At 47.6% G+C, this 20,160-nt stretch overlaps 1 protein-coding gene across 2 annotated transcripts in view; it reads left to right on the top strand.

Moving 5' to 3' along the window:
* The window catches only part of DDX3X (DEAD-box helicase 3 X-linked), a 414,092-nt gene that overhangs the window by 254,956 nt on the left and 138,976 nt on the right, over positions 1-20,160 (top strand). For both annotated transcript variants that reach the window (XM_086934122.1, XM_086934121.1), the window contains 2 exons: positions 3,567-3,702; positions 3,854-3,939. In XM_086934122.1, coding sequence (XP_086790248.1) covers positions 3,567-3,702; positions 3,854-3,939 — 222 coding nt within the window. The remainder of the gene's footprint in view (positions 1-3,566; positions 3,703-3,853; positions 3,940-20,160) is intronic.

Here is a 20,160-nt window from a genome sequence, read left to right as displayed (position 1 = left end):
TACCAAATTACCCCCCCACCCTGCACCATTGTGGAGGCTACGGCCTGCCCCCCCCCCCCCCCCCCCCCCGACAAAGTGCCTGTCGCCCTCTAAAGAACCCGAAATATAGACAAGAAAGGAAGGAGGAGAATGAAGAAAGAAGAATAACTCTGAATATAGGGAGCGGGAAAAGAATAAACTAGTCTACGACTCCCAGGAAAAGAAAGTGGGGAGGAGCCCACCCAACCTCAGAGCTCCCGAACTCCCCAGCCGCAAATAGCTCCCACACCGTGCATATCAATAAAATAGGGACATAGTGGACCCGGAGGGTCAGGATCGATAACACCCAGGACCCCAGGCCAACTTAAAACCACCCCCCCCCCATCAGCAAGAATAGACATCAGGGCAAATCAATTACAATATAAAGTAAGAGAAAGCAGGATATGCCACATAGCAATAACGTATCAAGAATGAGGTGCAATCCGGGTCGTCGCCAGCCAAGCAATCAGTACCAACGAGGAGGTCACCTTCATCCCTGCCCCGAACGCTGAAAACCCTCCAAGTATGTCCACCACTACAAGCCTCTCTCGATCAGGACAAAGGAGCAAGATGGCCGCCCCCGACAACAAAGAAGCAGAGGAGGAAGGGACGAGAGTCTCAAGTCCATAACCAGTACAGTGACAATAAGGACGGACTTCCCCTTCGTAACAGGATAATACACACTCTGCCCGGTCGGAAAAGGAGCACTAGGGGCACAAGTGTATCCGATGGGGCCAGCAACTGAGGGGCCGGGAAGCGGGCCCCCGGGAACGAGTGCACAGGCAGAGTCACAATAGCTGGGGTGGAGGGAGACTTTGTATCCAGTCTCTTCGGCAGAGAAACGCACAACAATGTTACCAGGGACACGCAGCTCCCTCGCCGTCCCACTCGATAACAATGTATCACACTCTGGGGTGGTTAGAAGTACCAGGGGGTCGGCAGGACCCGGTCGCTTTGCTGCAAGCGCAGCCGCATCGATCTTCCATGTCAGCTCACGGACGTTTCTCTGACATGCTGCCCGCAGATCGTCAAGGGCAGCCAGGACATCAGCGTAGGTCCAATCCTCCTGCATTATCGGGCAGGTCATAGTACGTAGCGAAATCCTCGGTGTGGTCCCTCGCTCAAGGACATGCAGGGCAGCATATAGTGAGGATCGCAGAGCAGCCCGCACTCAGCCCGGGAGCTAGGAGGCGCCACAAGATGGAGTCCATACAGTCATAAAGCAGCGTAGCGTAGAAAGCGCCGCATGAAATGCCGGCCACAAGGGAAGAACCTCGCCATCAAAGGGGGACCAGCGTAGAGGAAGGGGTCAGTCTCAGCAGCCCCGTGATCAAACGTGCCACCCGCAGTCTGTGTCACCTCCCCAGCCGCCTCACCGGTAACGTCCAGCAATGCTCAGCGACTGGAATCGGCGAGGGCTTCAGGGACCGCAGCGGAGGTCAGCATACGCCACGGGTATCGCACCAAATCAGCCGGCGGAGACCTTGAAAAAACGCCATCCACGGCAGCGCATTAGCGTCTCCGTTTCAGCGCGGCGTAGGAGCAAACAAGTGTCAGGATAGTCTTGTAAAGGCAGACTGCTTGCGGAGCCGGGAGCTCACACGTCCGTCCCGTCGGCCATCTTGGCTCCTCCCCCCTTGCTCGCTTTTTTAAAGCTTGTTGGAGCACTCCCTCTTTGTAACTGCGAACCCTGAATCGGTCTAAGCAGAGTTTCGCTGATTCTTCAAATTCCCTTTCTGTGTTTCTCTTCAATCTTAAAAGCTCCCCATAGGGGATGCTTTTAAATAACTTTTTCGGATGGTTACTGGTAGCATGTAATGTGCAATTACCTGCGGTTGTTTTCCGAAAAAGTTTTGTACATAGTCTTCCCTGCTCTACGTATATGGTAAGATCTAAATAGTTGACCTTAGAGTTGCTGATATCACCACTGAATTTTAGATTGATGTTATTGTCATTTAGAACATTTACATACATTTTCGCTTCTTTTATCGATCCTTCAAAGATGATAAAAAGATCGTCAATATAACAATACCATGCTTTGATTTTTAGATTCCATCTTGCGTTGTTGTTGTTCCATGCTACCTGTTCCTCCCACCAGCCGACGCACAAATTAGCGTAGCAGGGAGAGGAACAGGAACCCATTGCCACACCTGACATTTGTTTATACAGTTGGTTATTGAAAATAAATGTTAAGACTGAAAGTGAGGAACTCTGTAAGCATCTTGTTGTGTTCAAATTATTCTAATTTTCTCATTTGTAGGAAAGTTTGTATAGCCATCAGTATGGGCGATGCTTGTGTATAAACTGGTGATATCAATCACCATAATACAATATCCTGTTTCCCAAACAAATTCACTCAACAGATGTGTGTGTGTGTATGTGTATATATACCTCAGGATCCCCGCGCATGGGCAGGAATATTCAGTGCTTATGACTTTAATACTTTACTGAGGATACCCCTGGAGGAGAACTAGGATTACAGGTAAGTAATTTCTCCATCCTGTCTAATCTCCTTTTGATGGAGATGCGGAGTCTGTAGATTACCGGACCCATCTCTAAGGTGTTTGTGCGTGTCTTACTCTTGACCCCTTTGTCATTAATAGGAACAGAGGCTAGTTGATCCTTGTGCTACTAGTATGGAGTCAGACTAGTTTAAACTGCTTTCTTGCCTCTACAGTTGCAGCAATTCTGGCCATAATCCAGGTCCCAGTCTGAATCTGATGGCAGTGAATAAAGTGTTTGACCCCCACCCCCCAGAATCTTGTCTGCGACCACTTGATCAAGACATGCAGGTCCCTGAAATTTGCCGTATCTTTAGGACTCTTACTGCGAGCTGATCCAGTATACCTTTCTGGAAGAAGCACTTTGAACTGACTGCACAATTCCTTTGACAGAGCATCATGGTCTTGGAAGTGGTCTGTGACATGGTTGAGTTTGTCTTGGAGAATTTGACACACTTCAGCCCCATTATTTGTGATGGTACTGTAGGTAGAATAACTACCAGATTTGTGGTTGAGTCCTTACATCTGTATCTCTTGGACAAACCTCAATTATTTGTAGGTGTGAAGCCGCCCCCCCCCCCACCCCCCTCCGCACACGACTATCGCAGTATTTCCGAAGATACCAGAGTGCAGCCCCTTCATTAATTAGGGCTATTTTTGTAGAAATGTAGATTCAGCACATCACCAGAGGTCCAAGGGTGGTGCGATCAGTTACATTCTTGTAAGAGAACAATGGAAGTAAATATTTCCATTGAGGTTAAATGTATGCAAACTTAGCTTATCAATGTTCTCAAACAGCCAGCCTATAGCATACATTGGATGGGATTGTGTTGGTTCACCTTACCATAGACATGCAATGTAGCAGCTTCACAACCCATGCACCCCATTGTCTACCTGTACAGCTTGGCTTTGGCAACCTTGTGGGTAATGTGCTCGCTCAGCATCTTTGGTGTGGTGGTGGTGGTGGGGGGGGGGGTCTCGTCCATTATTTTTTATCAGAATAAATCATCTAATCTGACCCATAAACATGTTTGTGTTCCTTTGCAGTTTCATGATGTAGACATGGGAGAAATTATTATGGGCAACATTGCACTGACTAGTTATACTCGGCCTACTCCAGTACAAAAACATGCAATTCCCATTATAAAGCAAAGGAGAGACTTGATGGCATGTGCTCAAACAGGTAACATTAAAGCATGTGCTTTGTTCTTATTTTGAACCATGTTTATGTATTGATCATTTTTTGTGCTCAAATGTAATTAAGCATTGTTAAAGTGTATGCCATTCTTTAATACCTACAAGCAATGTTTTTTTTTCTTTGCCACTTATCAAAGGTTCTGGAAAAACTGCTGCATTTCTTCTGCCAATTTTAAGTCAAATCTATACAGAAGGGCCTGGAGAATCGCTTCGTTCTTTAAAGGTAAGCGTGTTAAATTATCCTATTGCTCAACTTGTTTAATTACTCTAGTACCTAGAACCTGAAATTAATAATTCCCAGCCTGATGCAGGAATAATTAAAGAATGTGAATCTATGAAGGATCCCAATGCTGCAGTACTAACTACAAGAAACCTTTTCTTCTCCAGTATTGGTATCTTTCATAGATTCACATGCCTGAATCATTCCCCGTCGTCGGGGTGGGAGTCCCCGGTATATAAAATAGTAATGTCCTAAAGATATGTGTATGTGTGTGTGTACATATACATACTAATAGGCCAGAGGCCTCACATTAGTAACCTATCTGAGTCCTTTTGTAAAAAGGACCAAACTTTGGCCAGGAGCTACTACCACCCTCTAGAACCTTCCTGGAAGGAGCTCTAGTCCCTCAGATTTTCTACTGCACATCGTGCTGAGGGAGTCTCCACTGAGCTCTGCTCAGGTTTCTGGTTTTTCTGGATTTTATCCATTTTTTTTCTCTTGCTATTTACTCTTGTGAAGGAGGGCTAGAGTCTACTATGTCTACCACTCCAAAAAAAGGGCTCTTTAGACCTTGCGCCTCGTAAGAAGCGGAGACTGCATGTAGATGACGAACATGAAGACTGTCTCTACCCTGACCATTCTGCCAAGGACTGTAAGGTGTCACACTTTCTCTGTCAAGACTTTTAAAGACAGAGAGGGACGCCTGCTTCTGTGGCTTCAGAGACTGAAGGACAAGGATCAAGCAGTCTCCTCAGGTGAGAGCGAGTGTTCCTTTAGGAGCTCACAGTCCTCTTCTAAAAGGCCGAGACAGACTTCTCCAGGTCTGTCTGATATGCCTCCTCAAAAGAAGACGCCGAAGTCTTCAGAGAGTCGTCCAAAGACCATGGCAGTGAAGACTTCTCTTCAGGAAACTACATTCAAAAAGCTTGTGCTTGTGTCTTCTGCCATGCCTGTGACAGCATCGACAGTCACCATCTCTACGTCAACAGCGTCTGCCTTCACCGCCTTGACGACCTCTACTTCATCTTCGTCGTCTGGTAGGTCTATAACATCTGTTCCTGTCAAGACAGTCGACGACGCCTCCGTCGTCGACAGCTCCATCGCCGAAGCCTTCGACGTCGACTACCACCTAGTCGACTAGGCCATAGACTACTAAGCCATCGACACCAGCGTCGACGACAAGACAATCGACGAAACCGTCGACGACAGTACCGTCGACTATGACGCCAACACTGCCGTAGATGAAGAAAACAGTCGACGATACCGTCTACGACCTCGTCGGAGAAAACAGAGGTCTGCGGTGGCCGTCAGTTTCCCACCGTCGACTACCACCCCGTCGACTGGCCCGTCGACGGAAGGCTCTCCCAAGCATACACTGATGCCAGAAGCGACGTCTCCTAGCCACTGCCGCCGGCCAATCTACTGGAGACTGAGGACTATGATGATGGCGCCATGTTCCCAACGGCAACAAGCCCATCACAGCTACTTGTTAAAGTACATGAGAGTTCGGACAATGAAGACATGGATCAGGAAGACATTCCATATCAAGAGGAATATCATTCGCCTCCTCCTTCACAGCCTATGGTGAGCCTCCCGGCTTCAAGATTCAAGATTCAAAAATACTTTCTTCGGTTAAAAAGCAAGATAACCATGAAAGTAGCATGAAAGGTACAATTTACAAGAGGTAGAGTAAACTTTTTTTTTAAAAATCACGAAAAAGGAAAGCAACAAAATTGAATTCATATATACAATAAAAACGTTCAATCCGTTTGAATTGATTTACGGCACTTAAAAACTAATTTTAAAAATTCTGCAATTGAGGCAACCATAAAAACAGTTTCCATTTTCTGGCACTCTGTGAACGCTAGGCGGCATCTATATACATTTAAATCCTTGAGGATAGGGATAAGTTTCTTTCGAGGAAGAGTATAAAATTTACAAAAGAATATGTGTATATCGGATTGTTGGGATACATCATCACATGGACAAAGACATAAATCCTTCGACCAACACTTCATCACGGGGAACGATAATGTCCTAAAAACAATGTTCAATCTAAAACGGGTTATAAGGTAACGTTCGTGATTGGACATGTGCAATGAAAGATATGGCTGCAATTTCTCTCCACATAGAATGTCCTGGTGGACAGAAACAGTCTTTTTTCTCGCCTCTTCCATATGTCTCTTTTCCTTGAGGTACGCCATACACAGATTTTTCAAATCTCTTCTAGATATATATTCCATTGATTGTGGGTCCTCAAAGTATTGGGGGCAACTTATTTTTTCAAGAAAGTTTCTGACGTAGACTATCCATTTAAAGTCACTGATATTGTCCAATGCCATAATATCCTTTAAAATAGCCCGATTAACAACACATTCATCTTTTGTCCAAACCCTATGCCAAAGGAGGACTGGCTGAATTTTAATAGTATCGGTAACATAAGGTGTTCCCAATTCAGCATGGCATATCATCGTTGCAGTACTTTGGGGTACGGACAGAATGTGACATAAAAACTTGTTTTCCATGATTTGAATCGCACTGATATTTGAATACCCCCATAATCCTGCACCATAGGTGGCTACAGATATATAGGTCTCATTATAAACAGTTAAAATCTCCTTTATGGGTTTTTTACCTAATTTTTTCATAAAGCATTTTAGGGCCATAATGGTCTTAGAAAATAACAAAAATCTAGCATGAATTGCTGTAGTCCATGAGCCACTTTCATGGAACAATATCCCCAGATAAGGGAAGGTAGGGGTCCTTTCTAGGGGATTGGAGTTTATGAAGATTGGCTTCAAGTGCTTGCTTGTTCTGGACCCACAGTACATAGATAAAGTTTTAGAACAATTGATTTTCAAATCTAAACCAAGCATAAAAGTGTTAAAGGCTGTAACCAAAGTTTGCAAAGCCATTGGTGTGCGTGCCATCAGAACAGCATCATCAGCGTACATCAGTGCAGGGACAGGCCTACCTCTCACCATAGGCATGTCTCTGCCCTGCTGCACGAGGTGCTTCTCCATTCCATTTATATATAACAAAAATAAAAAGGGGGCTAGGACGCACCCTTGGCGCACACCCTGACCAATCCCAAATTGTCTGCTGCATTCACCATTATTCCCGTATCTGACACTAGCAGTGGCCCCAGAATAAAGCTCTCTCAGAAAACATATAATGGCGTTGTCTACCCCCAATTCGGCCATAATTGACCATAATTTAGTGTGTGACACACAGTCAAAAGCTGATGTTAAATCAACAAAAGTGAGGTATAGACGTTGTTTTTTAACCTTTATATACTTCTGTTGCAAGGTGAAAAGATTCAAACCTTGCTCTATGGTCCCTAAGCCCTTTTGGAACCCAAATTGGAAATCACTTAACACCCCATTATCCTCGGCCCAGCTTTGCAATTTAGCTAAAATCACTCTCCCCAAAATTTTTATAGAAGAGTCCAATAAGGAAATTGGCCTATAGCAAGTACAACTTAGCCTGTCCCCTTTCTTGAAGATTGGGACTATTACCGATGTAAACCAGGTAGGTATTGGGCTATTTACCAGAGCGGCATTGAAGAGCTGAACTAACAGTGGCCCCCATAATTCGATGTTAGCCTTATAGAGGTCGGCTGGTATACCGTCTGGTCCTGCTGCCTTGCCTCCCTTAGTTGCCTTCAAGCTCGCTATAACTTCAGGAAGGGTTACAATCAAAGTTCTGGATGTATCTAAATTTAGCAACCCCACATCCTGGCCTGTTACAGGGGTTAGTTCCACAGCCTTATAAAGGGAGGAAAAATGAGCCACCCACTCATCTTCTGAGATGGCAATTTCCATGCGTGCTTTTTGTTCATGTAAAAGGGGGGGTGTTAATGACCCTCCAAAAAGCAGCCGGATCCTTTGATTTTGAGGCAGCGCATAGGTTGTCCCAAGCCTCCCTTTTTTATCGAGGCCTTCCTGTCCTTCAATGCTGAATTATAGTCCTTCCTTGCAATTCTAATTAGGATTACGTCCCGTGGTCTTTTATGAATTGCATGTCTAAGCTTTGTTAAGGCCTTAGTGCAGTTCCTATCAAACCATTTCCTATTGGACTTTAGGGAATTTTTCCTTTCAACCCACAAAGCTTCCTTAATTATACTAGAGATGATATTAAAATGGGTTATTATTTCACAGTTCTCTGCGTATTCATCTAAACAGATCGAGAAACTACTCATGCATTTACTCAATATTTTGTACAGGAAATCATCCGGGACCAGTCTGCTCCATTTAAGGTTGTAACCATTTTGGGCACCCAACCTCACGTCCTGGACCATTTGGTTCGGACATTCTCTAGTATCGACTACAGCAAATAGGTTCTCCATTTTTAATACCTGTGGCAGATGATCACTCAGTGGTAAGTCCATGATGTTTGCTCTAATCAATCTGCTCGCAGAGCTAAGTGTACATAAACTAAAATCGATAATAGATGAGGCACCCCGCCCAACAAAAGTTGGGGCAAATGTCGTTGTATGATGTGCTAACTCATTTGAAAACCCAAAGTTGAAATTAAAAATCATCTCATTTAATAAGTCGCCTAGTAGGGTATGTTCAAAATGCGTCAAGTTGACATCTTGTTCCAGCATTAAACCACAGATACCCTTTTGGCCCTTTTTGCAGAGAGTGCAATTAAAATCACCCCCCCATAATAACATAACTTCAGCCCTCTTGCTCTTATCAAGTTCGTCTTGCATTTCTGAAGTTAGTGTGTCAAGTACGTCCTTAATCATGCTATCTGGACAGTTATTGTAAAAATTAAAAAGAACCATCTTTGGACCCTTCCTTGTGTATATCACTATTTTTTGATAGTAACTGGATCCAGGGGAAAAATAAATTTTATCGTATACTAGGAGATTAGATATGTATACAATCAACCCCCCCTTGGGTCTCCCGTGTGCTCCACCCACCGCCGGGGTAAAGTAAGTTTTATAGCCATTAAGATGTATCGGCGTGGTGGCCCAAGTTTCTTGAAGGGCTAATATTCCCACGTCGGTAATGGCCTCATCCCAGGTTGGATTGGTAATCTTTTTTTTTTTAACCCAGCCACGTTCCAAAAGAGCACCTTACAGTAATCTTTTTCTACAGGTGAAATATCTACAGTGTCCCCTAGTCTTCTGACCAGACTCCCTTGTATAGACTCATCCCCCACCTGTATTTCTGGGGTTTCCTCAGACCCTAGACAACTTATAGAACCCAAACCCACAGAATTGTTAAACAGCCGGTCATCTTCCTTGATCTTGGGGAGTCAGTCCACTGCTTCCAAACAATCAAACCGGTTGTAACAGGGGAAAAACGGAGGAAATTGCAGATTTCCTGTCCATCCTGGGTCATACCCTTGTGGATAAAAGTAAGGAGGTCTCCCTTTGTGTTTCAGTGTTCCAACCATCTTCATGCCTCCCATTCCACTGTGTGTTGTGGTAGTTATTATCAAAAGCCTGGCCAGTATTACCACCATGGTGTCGTTTATCCCTGGTCCAGCTCCACCTATTATCCGGTTGTTCACCCTCAGGGTAAAAGTAGGATAATGACCTAGCCACAATAGACAAACCATAATTTCTTGGGGGCCTCGATGTGATAAATTCTGCGGTGCGGGGATTCTCAAATGTTATCACCACGCAGTCACCGTGTGTCCTTTTTTTATTATTATACCCCACCCAAGGAGCCCTTTCGACCATAAGGATATTGCTTTTAAAGGCTGGTGGGAGAGGGTAATTATCATTTAACCAATGTATTGTTTTATTTACAAGTCCCCCATTATTTTCATTTGATTTATTATCAGGTTGGGGGACTCCAGTAAGGACCACAACGTATGGTGAGGCTTCTGGCGGTAGATGTATGTTTCTACGTGTCTCCCTTTTTTCAACATTAACTTTATCCTTGGGAGTTTGTGTGGGTGGCACTACTTGATCAGTTGTGGTTGGGTTTTTAGGTGTTGGTGTAGGTTTTGGCGGTGGATTAGTGGTGGGTTTTGGAGGTGGATTAGTGGTAGGTTTTGGAGGTAGATTAGTGGTAACATTGCTTTTAACAGCTGTGGGTGGTCTGTTCATAGTTGGTTTTTTTTGTGGAACTTTATTGTTCGAATTGAAGCTAGGGGCACTAATATCTTTATGGATGTTAGTCAGTATTGTTTCCAGACATCGTAGCCTAACCTCAATAGGTTCTAAGAGAATTTTTAGCATTGCAAAGATGTTATTATTAACCATGCTTAGGCTACTACTGTCCTCACCCCCTTCAGCTTGATTGTCAACTACCCCACTTAGTTCCAAGATCCCCTCCAAGCTACTATCCAAGATGGTTTCATCTGGCAGGCTTAGTGTTATGCCCACACTTGCCCGGGGCCCACCTGCGGTATCATTAATATTGGAGTGAGCTTCTAGGTTGGTGCTCACATTCAACGGAATCGGATCCAACTGAATTGGGTCATGGATGTTGCTAGTCTGGGGTTTTTCCCCTTTCGAGTGGTCGTTTTAATGGGCTTTTGTTTAATACTCTTTTGTTTAGGGATTGCCCCCTCCTTCCTCCCCCTTTCAATTAGGGTACTAGCTGTAGTTTCATTCTCGGTTGCAGCCGGGCCATTTTCCAGCAACAAGGAGAGATTTGGGGTTGCCTCCAGGCCTTCCTGCGAGGCTGGTAAGTCACAGCCCCTGTCCTTATGTACCATTACGAGTGTTTTTGGAGCGGATACACTGTTAGGTGTGCAGGCTTGTGCAATATGGCCCAGAGAGGAACGCTTTGCCATGGCTAAGTCTTGGGACACCCTTCTATCCATCAGTATGATCCCTTCATCAATGAGGGCATGTGTGCGTACTATAAAATCATCTAAGGTACCAGTTAGTTTCTTTGCCCCAGCGGCTGCCATGCTTCTGGTCTCTGGGTGGTTCATGGCAAGCCCAATAAATAACCCACTATACAGCAGGATATGCTTATGGCCAATAACCAGTACCAATCTCAGTACAACAGGAACTCGGGGGCTCACAATGGTATGTTACGGCAAGATTTAGCCAACTTACAGTTATGCAGTCTCGATGTCCTTTGGCTACTTGCAATCGGGCAGGGTGTCTGGCACAGGCCAGGCTCCTCGGGCCTCTGAGGGCCTAAGAGGGCCCGCCCTTTGCCCGGGCTTCGCCCCGGGCGTCCCGCGACGCGGGGGCTCTCCTCCCTTTCAAGGGCTCTGGCGCCCTCAGCAGCGCGACGACCCGCGTCACTGCAAACGCGCCGCCGCGAGGCCTGCCGGGATTTGTGGTCTCCCGGAGCGGCGGCGCGGAGTCCGGTGTCCAGGGACTCTTGGCGGTGGCGGCGGAGATGTCAGCGTTCCTTCGCGCCTGCTGCTGTCTGCCCAAATGACTCTCGTGGCGGTGGCGGCAAATGCAGGTTAGTAGTGCCTCCCGGCTTCAATTATCTCGGACCTCCAATTCCTTATAGCGGACTACAAACAGCGGTTCCCACCTGCTCCGCCACCTCCAGTGGTGCCACCTCAAGCGGTATCTGCCCCTCCTCCTCGCCTTAGACCACCTCCACTGGTGATTACCCCAGATCCTGTGTCTCTGCCTCCGCAACAATCTTTGAACGAAGAGGAAGCAGTGGAAGAGGAAGAGGAGGGTCAACGGAAAGAGGGAGAAATACAGGATGACGAGTGGAACGAATAAGTCATCTCACATCCATCTTCTCCAGACCAGGCACAGGCGGACTCCCCTCCAGAGGACATCGGGGGGTTTCACAATATTATAGAACATGCAGCAGCAAGGTTCAAAATAGAACGACCACACCACCTCAGGACTGCTTCTTATACGACTTTAAGGACCCATTCAAAAAGACGGTCCAGTCAATCCCGATTATTGAACACATCTGGGACCAGGGATTTAAAGATAAAGCAAAACTCCTCATCTCTACTTCCAGTGCCGGCCAGACTTGATAAGAAATACAAGGCCCCGGGCAAGGCACCGGCATGCCTTACAGGCCATACTAAACCGGACTCTGTGATCACACAGGCCGATCAGCAGAAATCCAACAATCCGGCTGCCGCACTGACTGCCTCTGGACAAGGAAGGCCGTAAACTCGATAACATCGGGAAGAGGTTCTCCTCGATGTCTGCCATTAGCGTCAGAGCAGCAAACTCGCTTGCGCTCCTGGGATACTACAATCGCCAGATGTGGCCAGATGTAGCACCATACCTAGGCTCACTGCCAGAGGAGCAGCAGGAAGAAATCAAGAAAATCGTCCTTGAAGGAGAGCGGTCCTCCTCTGAGATTATTGATGTGGCGATGGATATCGCCTCAATAGGATTTCGCCAGCTGGAAGGGGCGGCTGTCCTTAGGCGCCAAGGCTGGCTGAAAGCTACATCTTTCGGCCGGAAGTCCAAGCCAAGTTACTGGATATGCCGTTCGACGGCAAGCTTCTCTTCGGAAAGCATATCGACGAGATGCTCCAGGGTATCAAGAAAGATACAGAGACCGCAAGATCCCTGGGAACACTCAAGTACAAGAATACTTCCTTTCGAGGCTCCAGAGGAAGAGGCCAGCAAACAAGAGGTGGATACCAGGGGTACAAATCCACCTACGGCTCGTCCCAGCAATACAAACTTCAGTTCCAACAGAGACAACAACAAGGCCAGTCCTCTTACAATAAGTCCTCCTTTCGAGGGAGAGGAGAAAAGAAAGATCCCCCCCCAGAAGACAGTGACTTCTTTCTCAAACAGGCCTCCGCTTCTTCTCCATGTTACGTAGTTGGAGGAAAAATTTCCAACTTCCTCCACAATTGGCAAAAAATAACGATCGTTGGGTTCTCTAACTGGTTCGGTTCGGGCATACTCTGGAGTTTGTGGACACTCCTCCTTCGAACCCTCCATGTCCCATGCCACACAAGAATCTTAATCTTCTTCAAGCGGAACTCTCACTAATGCTTCAAAAAGGAGCCGTAGAGAGTTCCCAGAGATCAGAGGGGGAAAGGATTCTACTCACGGTTCTTCGTGATACGGAAAAAGGAGGAGAAATTGAGACCTATACTGGATCTAAGGAACCTCAACACATCTCCTCAAAAAACAAACGTTCCGGATGGTATCCATTCAAGAGGTGTTACAACTACTCAATTCCAGGGATTTCATGGTGTCCTTGGACCTCCAGGATGCCTATTTCCACATACTCATTCACAAGTCACCGCCAATTCTTAAGGTTCACTGTGGCGGGCAGACATTACCAGTTCAGAGTGTTGCCTTTCGGCCTAAAGTCAGCGCCACGCATTTTTACAAAATGCCTATCTCCAGTGGCAGCCTACCTTCGCCAACAGCATCACCAGGTATTCCCCTACCTGGACGACTGGCTCATCAAGTCTCCTACACTAGAAGGTGTGAACAGGTCTTCCAACGCCTGTCTTCAGCTCTTCAAAAGTCTAGGACTTAACCTCAATCAGGAAAAGTCAGTACTACAGCCCTCTCAACGTGTCACTTTCCTGGGAGCAATTCTGGACACACATCAAGAGAAGGCCTTTCCATCTCAGGAACGTCAGGCCAAACTGAGGTCGCTGGCAGCACACATTCAGCTCAAAGTCCATCAAGGTGCGACTTTTCAAATCACTGCTAGGAATGATATCCTCCAACATCCTCCTAATTCCACACTGCCGCCTTCGTATGCGTCCCTTACAGGAGGCATCTTCAGCTCAGTGGATTCAAAGTACGGGATCTTTCGCCGATTGACTCAGGATCACCCCGTTCATGGTGAACGCCCTGCACCTGTGGCTTCAAATAAAAAAACCTGAACCAGGGCCTTCCATTCCTGCTTCCAGTCTCTCCTCACGTGATAACCGATGCATCTTTGGAGTGATGGGGTGTGTTCCTGCAGGAACTTCAGATACATGGTCAGTGGTTGCCAGCAGAGAAACTGCTCCACATCAACCTGTTAGAGCTGAGGGCAGTATACCTGGCTCTTCGAGCTTTCCTGCCCAGAATCAGGAACTCCCCAGTGCTTGTGAGGACTGACAACACCACCACAATGCACTACTTAAACAAGCAAGGGGGAACTCGATCCATGACGTTGTCTCAAGAATCGCAGCGAATTTGGAAGTTGCTACTCCAACACATCTCGCTGAGGGCGGAGTACGTCCCAGGAGCACACAACACCCTGGCGGACTCTCTAAGCAGGCAAAGCTCCATCTGCCACGAGTGGGAGCTCGACCAACATGCCCTCGACGCAGTGTTCTCCAAATGGGGCAGACCTCCCCAGGATCTGTTTGCGACAAAGATCAACGCAAAATGCCAACATTACGCAAGCTGGCTTCCCCAGAAAGGGTCTCTCGGGGATGCATTTTCAATGACACGTCTTTGGGGATCAGGGGAAATGGTGGAAAAGCGTAGGCAGTTTCCTTCGGAAACTGAAAGCAGAGCATTGCACTTTGATCCTGGTAGCCCCAGCGTGGCCATGCCAACACTGGTTTACAGAACTCCACCTTTTATCGCTGGAGCCTCCGATTCCTTTCAGGTCTTACCCGCATCTCCTCACAATGAACCAGGGGCAAGTCCAGCATCCAGATCTGACATCTCTCAGATAATCGGCTTGGCTCCTGAGTTCAGAGAGTTCCAGGACTTAGATATCCCTCCGATAGAGATGGAAGACGTCTCGACTCCATGGAAAGAGATTTTCCTCCGGCCAATTCGCTTGCCATTCTAGGCAGATATGACTGCCAAATGTGGTCAGACATTTCACCCTTTATAGAAATGCTACCAGAATAATCCAAGGTTGAGGCGCTCAAGATTCTGCAGGGCGGAGAAAGGATCTCTGCTGAAATCTATTGCACAGTGGATGTTTCCTCCACAGGATTCTGCCAACTGGCTTGGGCTGCGGCCCTGAGGCGTCAGGGCTGGCTAAAAGCTACTTCTTTCAGGCAAGAAGTTCAGATGAAGGTGATTGATATGCCGTTCAATGGCAAATCCCTTCAGACCATCAAGAACACAGATACTGAAAAGGCTCTTGGCACTATCTACCGTTTAAGCAGCGGCCCTTTCGTGGGGTAAGAGGACGTGGTTTGTCCTCCTTTCGGTGAAGTTACTGCCAGTACCAGTCAGTTGCTGTTGTGATGTGTTCTTGGATTGACCCAGATATGACGTTTAAACAACCTCATTCTTCCTACAAGCACTACAGGGAAAGAACGACCTTCAGAGGCAGGGCTAACTCAAAGAAACAGTGACAGACGCAAACTGCAGGCCACAGTTCCCATAAACTGTCAAAGTTGGTGGAATTTTCTTTAGCTTTCCTGAATCGTCTACAATAACAATGGACAGATGGGTTTTAGATTTAGTTTCTGTTGGTAAGTGAGTTATTGATGGGGGTAAATGTAGGTCTGCCACTGGCAATAAGGCCACTAACACATGATCGGACCCAGCATAGGTCTTCGAAAATTATTCCTATGCTCAACCCTTGGTAACGTGGCTGCGAGCAGACCGGCTTAACTTCAGACAGGTATGTAAAGCATTTAAAAACACAATTTCAGTAAATAATTAAGACTCCTAAAAAATCCAGCACCAATTTATAAAAATAGGTAATATTTTTCTTTTAAATGACACCAAAACGACTGTAGGGAGCCAGAGATATGAGTTTTTAAAGATTAGTCACTTTCTAGTGTTTAGAAACCAACAGTGCCCAGTTTAGTCCTTTTTGTTTTCTATCAGGGTCACACCTTTATAAATTGTTCTGAAGAATTTTCTCACCACTGTGGTGGGCCACCTTTTTCAGCAAACGAGGTCCAGTTAGAACACCATCCTGGAGTTCTGCTTGCGGGTCCCAAAGTATCCAATGCACAATCCAAGGTTCTGGAATCTCCAAGAGGGTCCTTGAAAGTGTGAAACTTCCATTCCGCAATCCACTTGAACAAAACCCTTACAAATCCACTGGTACTCCAGGCTTTGAATTCTTTGTGGGGCTGTCCAGTTGAGGTCTGTTAACCTGTAGCTTGCAGGGAGTTCCACTCTTGTCTGTTAGCAAGGTAATCCACAGGGCTGCAGTTTCACTTGGTGCAGTCTTCAGAGGTCAGGCCTTAGAGTTCCTTGCACAGCAAAATCTTTTCAGCAGGGCACTTCTTGCTTCAGTAAGTTTCAAGCAGCCGATCTGGAGGGCTCTGCCTCTCTCAGATACTTATTCAAAATTCTCTGGGTCAAGCACCAGGTCCCTGCTGACCAATGAGAGCAGGGCAATTCCTCAGTTATGACTACATCCTGTGGAGTGTGGCATTAGTTTGTCCCAGAGTATATCATTCTTCCAAATCCAGAATTGGCGAGGGGTTAGTATTCCAATTCGTATGACCCCTTACTCGACATGTTTTGATAAAGCGATACCAGAGATAGCATTAGGGATACTATATCTAAAGCAAAGGGTGGTTACACCACCTTGCCCCAGCTGTCGTGCAGCCAGTTGTGTCAGTTTTAGATGGCCATCCAGGGGTGGCATAATACATGCTGGTAGGCCCTGGGTACACCTATGCCCTGAGTTACAGGGTCTGATAAGGTGGCCCAGTCCCAATTGGATAATGCACCTAAGGCACACATGTCAATTTAGTGAGAGAACAGCTAGGCTGTGGGTCTGAATGGCAGGCCCACAGCCAGAGAAAGTCGTAAACCAGTGAAACGAAGGCAAAAAATCTGGGTGATCATAGGATTGCAGACCCTACTCTCCTACAGTAAGTACTGTACTAATAGGCTTTGGAATCGCTAGGACTACGTTACTGAACCTTCAGATTACTAGTAGGAGGCCTAGGGGACTCTGGTGCAGAGTGTGCGCTCTCACGCAGGATGCGGGACAGTCTATGGAGGCTAGTAAAAGCAAAGTTAGTGTTCTCGGGCGAACCCGATAAGGTAGGTTGAAAACGACAGTGGATCTGGACCCTTGGATAGTGAGGCTATGCTGGGGCACCGAAATGCCGAAGTTACCTAGCCCAGGGGCTGCGGCTGCATAGGTCTGAAAAGACGTTGGAAACCTTCGTTGACGAACCAGGAGCCGGAAAGGAGTTGCTGGCAGGCGACCAGTGAAGATTGTTCGGTGGATCCAAGCCTGGATCGAAGATGGAAGACACCTGTAAGCAGAGGGGACCAAGTCCTGAATCACTAGCCAGTGATAAGATGGGCACCAGGATGGCACCGGATGGAGTCACCTCGACCAGGTGAGTGGGCGACGCTGGGCTCTGCAGTCTCACGGACCAGGAGGCGTTGTCGGCGACCAGGATGGAGGTGCGAGCTGTCCCACGATGGTTGATGCTGCCGACGTCGCTGGACCCAGGATCGGGGCAACAAGTCTTGGCAAATTCAAGCCCACGCGGTGGACCTAAAATGGCGTCTGGAGTGGACCAGGAGGGTCCGGGGTGCTCCTCTTTTGGAAGGGAGCAAGGGCCAGTCTGGAGCAACCAGACTAGCAGTGGTGATGTCGGTCATCGTCGGGAAGGCCACAGGCCAGCGGGCTAGTAGCCAGACAACGCGGTGAGCAGCAAAAAGCAGAAGGGCCCCACGCAGATCTCGTGGATGCTGGGGGGGCTGGACTTTGGTGCAGGAGCTGCTCAGGGTCGGGGCTTCTCGGACCCCAAAGCACTCACCAGAGGATCCCTCGTCGGTCGTGCTGGATAGAAGTCGTGCAGTTCTGATGATGGCCGGTCCCTCGAGGTCTCGTCGCACCTACGGTTCTCAGCTTAGCTGTAGAGGTAGGTAGAGGTCAAAGGTGCCAGGGAAGCCGGGTCTCGTCGAGCTGGTCAGTCGGATTCCGGAGGAAGGACGTGCAGCAAACCGCAGAGTTCTTAGATGGTGCCTGCGGATGCAGGGTGACTACTCCTTAGCCACAAGGGAGATATCTTGAGAAGTCGAGAGTTCCTTTCGTAGAAAGTAGTATCTTGATTCAAAGATCTAATTTGGAAGGGTCCCCGCTCCTGCCTTTATCCTAAAGAAAGGGGTGGGTATGTGACTAGGTCCTGCCCTAGGGGTGGGACCAGGAAGGGGGGTGGTTACACCCCTCTCCCATGCCGGACTTTCCCCAGGCCAGGGGCTGGTGTGCCCCTGGAACTGGTTCTAGCCGGCAGATGCGTAGAGAGCACCGGGGTGCCACTTGCAGTCACCTTCCTGAAAAGCCCTGCCTACCCAGGATACACAAAACCCTGCCTGGGATGGTGCTAGCACCGCCCCTGACAGGAAACCCTTTGTCCAAGCTCCCCTCGCTGGAAGGACTCCCAGCTGCAGGGGGTCAGACTTGGGTCTGTGGTGGTAGCATCCATTTTGTGATGCTGAGGCTGGAGTTAACTTTAACCGGGGTTCACAGTTACATACATGTCGTGTCCCTCTAGAAGGGTGGAATGCTAACCCCGTCGCCAGAATTGGCGAGGGGTTAGTATTCCAATTCGTATGACACCTTACTCGACATGTTTTGATAAAGCGATACCAAAGATAGCATATAACCGCGAGGATTATAATGCACTTAAGAGTATATGGTATGCGATATCATGGAACAGCTATTAGGACTTGGTTCCGCAAGCTGCAAACGGGCTCAGCTCATGCCAGCGCACCATCTCACACGATTCCAAGCACTCTGCCTTCAGGATTGTCAAGGCCTGCCATAGGAGTGACTGATAGGAATCTGTGTGTCCATTTTAGGGTTAGATATAGGTATACTATATCTAAAGCAAAGGGTGATTACACCACCTTGCCCCAGCTGTCATGCAGCCAGTTGTGTCAGATTTAGATGGCCAGCCAGGGGTGGCATAATACATGCTGCAGCCCCTGGTAGGCCCTGGGTACACCTATGCCCTGAGTTACAGGGTCTGATAAGGTGGCCCAGTACCAATTAAATATGTACCTAAGGTACATGGAATCCATTTTAGAGAGAGCAGTGGGCCCGGGGCCCTGAATAGCAGGGTCTCAGGTCAACTAAGTCTGAAAACTAGCAAAACACCAGGCAAAAAGTTGGGGGCAACCATAGTCTGGTATCCACCTTCCTACAAGGGTGACAATGAAGAACAGTTACCCTGTAGACACTGATCCAGAAGATCACACTGAACCCTGGACAGACGCTGTTGACCCAGGGGATTCGCAAACTGCCCCGGACAGTCATGTCTATGCTGTTAAAACGTCACCTACGGAAGACACGGCTGCGTTCAATGCAGTTATTGAGAGGGCTGAAAAAAATCATGATGTCCAGCTCCATGCTGACCTTATTGAAGACTTTTTGTTTAACACCTCAACCTCAGAGAGAACTGTCAACTCTACCGATGCTTAAAGGTGTCCTGAAACACGCTGGAGACATCTTTAAGGAGACCGCAAGGGTAATAAACCCCAGAATTGAGAGAAACAAGCAAGCACCTGTTGACCCTACGTATATCAACGGACAGTTGCCGTTGGACTCTCTGGTTGTTTCCAATGCCCGCAAGAGGGCGAACTCTCAAAAGACGGGTGATGCTCGTCCCTCTGACAAAGAATCTAAAGTGCTAGAAGTATCAGGGAAAAGGGTGGCAGCTCAAGCGGCCAATATCTGGCGAATCTCCAACACACAGGCACTCCTAGCCAGATACGACAGGGCTCATTATGATACTCGAGACCCTGTTGCAACACTTGCCAGATGAGTATAAGGAGGCAGCAGAGATGCTCATACAAGAAGGGTAGCTTATATCTAACGCGTCCATTAGGCTTCAAGCCCGAGATACAAACCACCATACTCAATCAGCCGGTTAACCCTGATCACTTATTTGGCCCAGAGGTGGACACCACCTTAGAAAAAATTAAGAAAGACAGACTGCAAAGTCTATGGGGGCTCTACAGTTGCAGCAGTTCAGGGGTGGTGCTTTTCGTCGCTCCAATAATAGAGGAGCTTCCAGAGGCGAGCTTTCCCAGCAGACACAATACGGTAAAGGAGGCACACAGACCACCTACAACAAGAACAATAGGGGTGGCTACCGTGGAAACAGCACCAAGGGCAGAGGTCGTGGAAACAGCTCCCGATCCTCCGCCCCTAACAAACAGTGACGTCTTGTCACTGCCCCCGACCATACCACACCGGTCGGGGGGAGACTACAACAGTTCCTGCCGATCTGGAAATCCATCACTACAGACAGGTGGGTGAGGCAGCTTATCCAGTACGGTTATTGTCTGGAGTAAACATCCACTCCACCCAACATACCCCCAAGACACCGTCTTGTCTAGGTCTGTAGAGCATTTACAATGATTGCAGCAGGAGGTAGTCGGTATGC

The sequence above is a fragment of the Lissotriton vulgaris genome, chromosome 8, assembly GCF_964263255.1.
Source record: "Lissotriton vulgaris chromosome 8, aLisVul1.2, whole genome shotgun sequence".
NCBI classification, from domain to species: domain Eukaryota; kingdom Metazoa; phylum Chordata; class Amphibia; order Caudata; family Salamandridae; genus Lissotriton; species Lissotriton vulgaris.
This window is presented reverse-complemented; position numbering and strand designations above follow the sequence as displayed.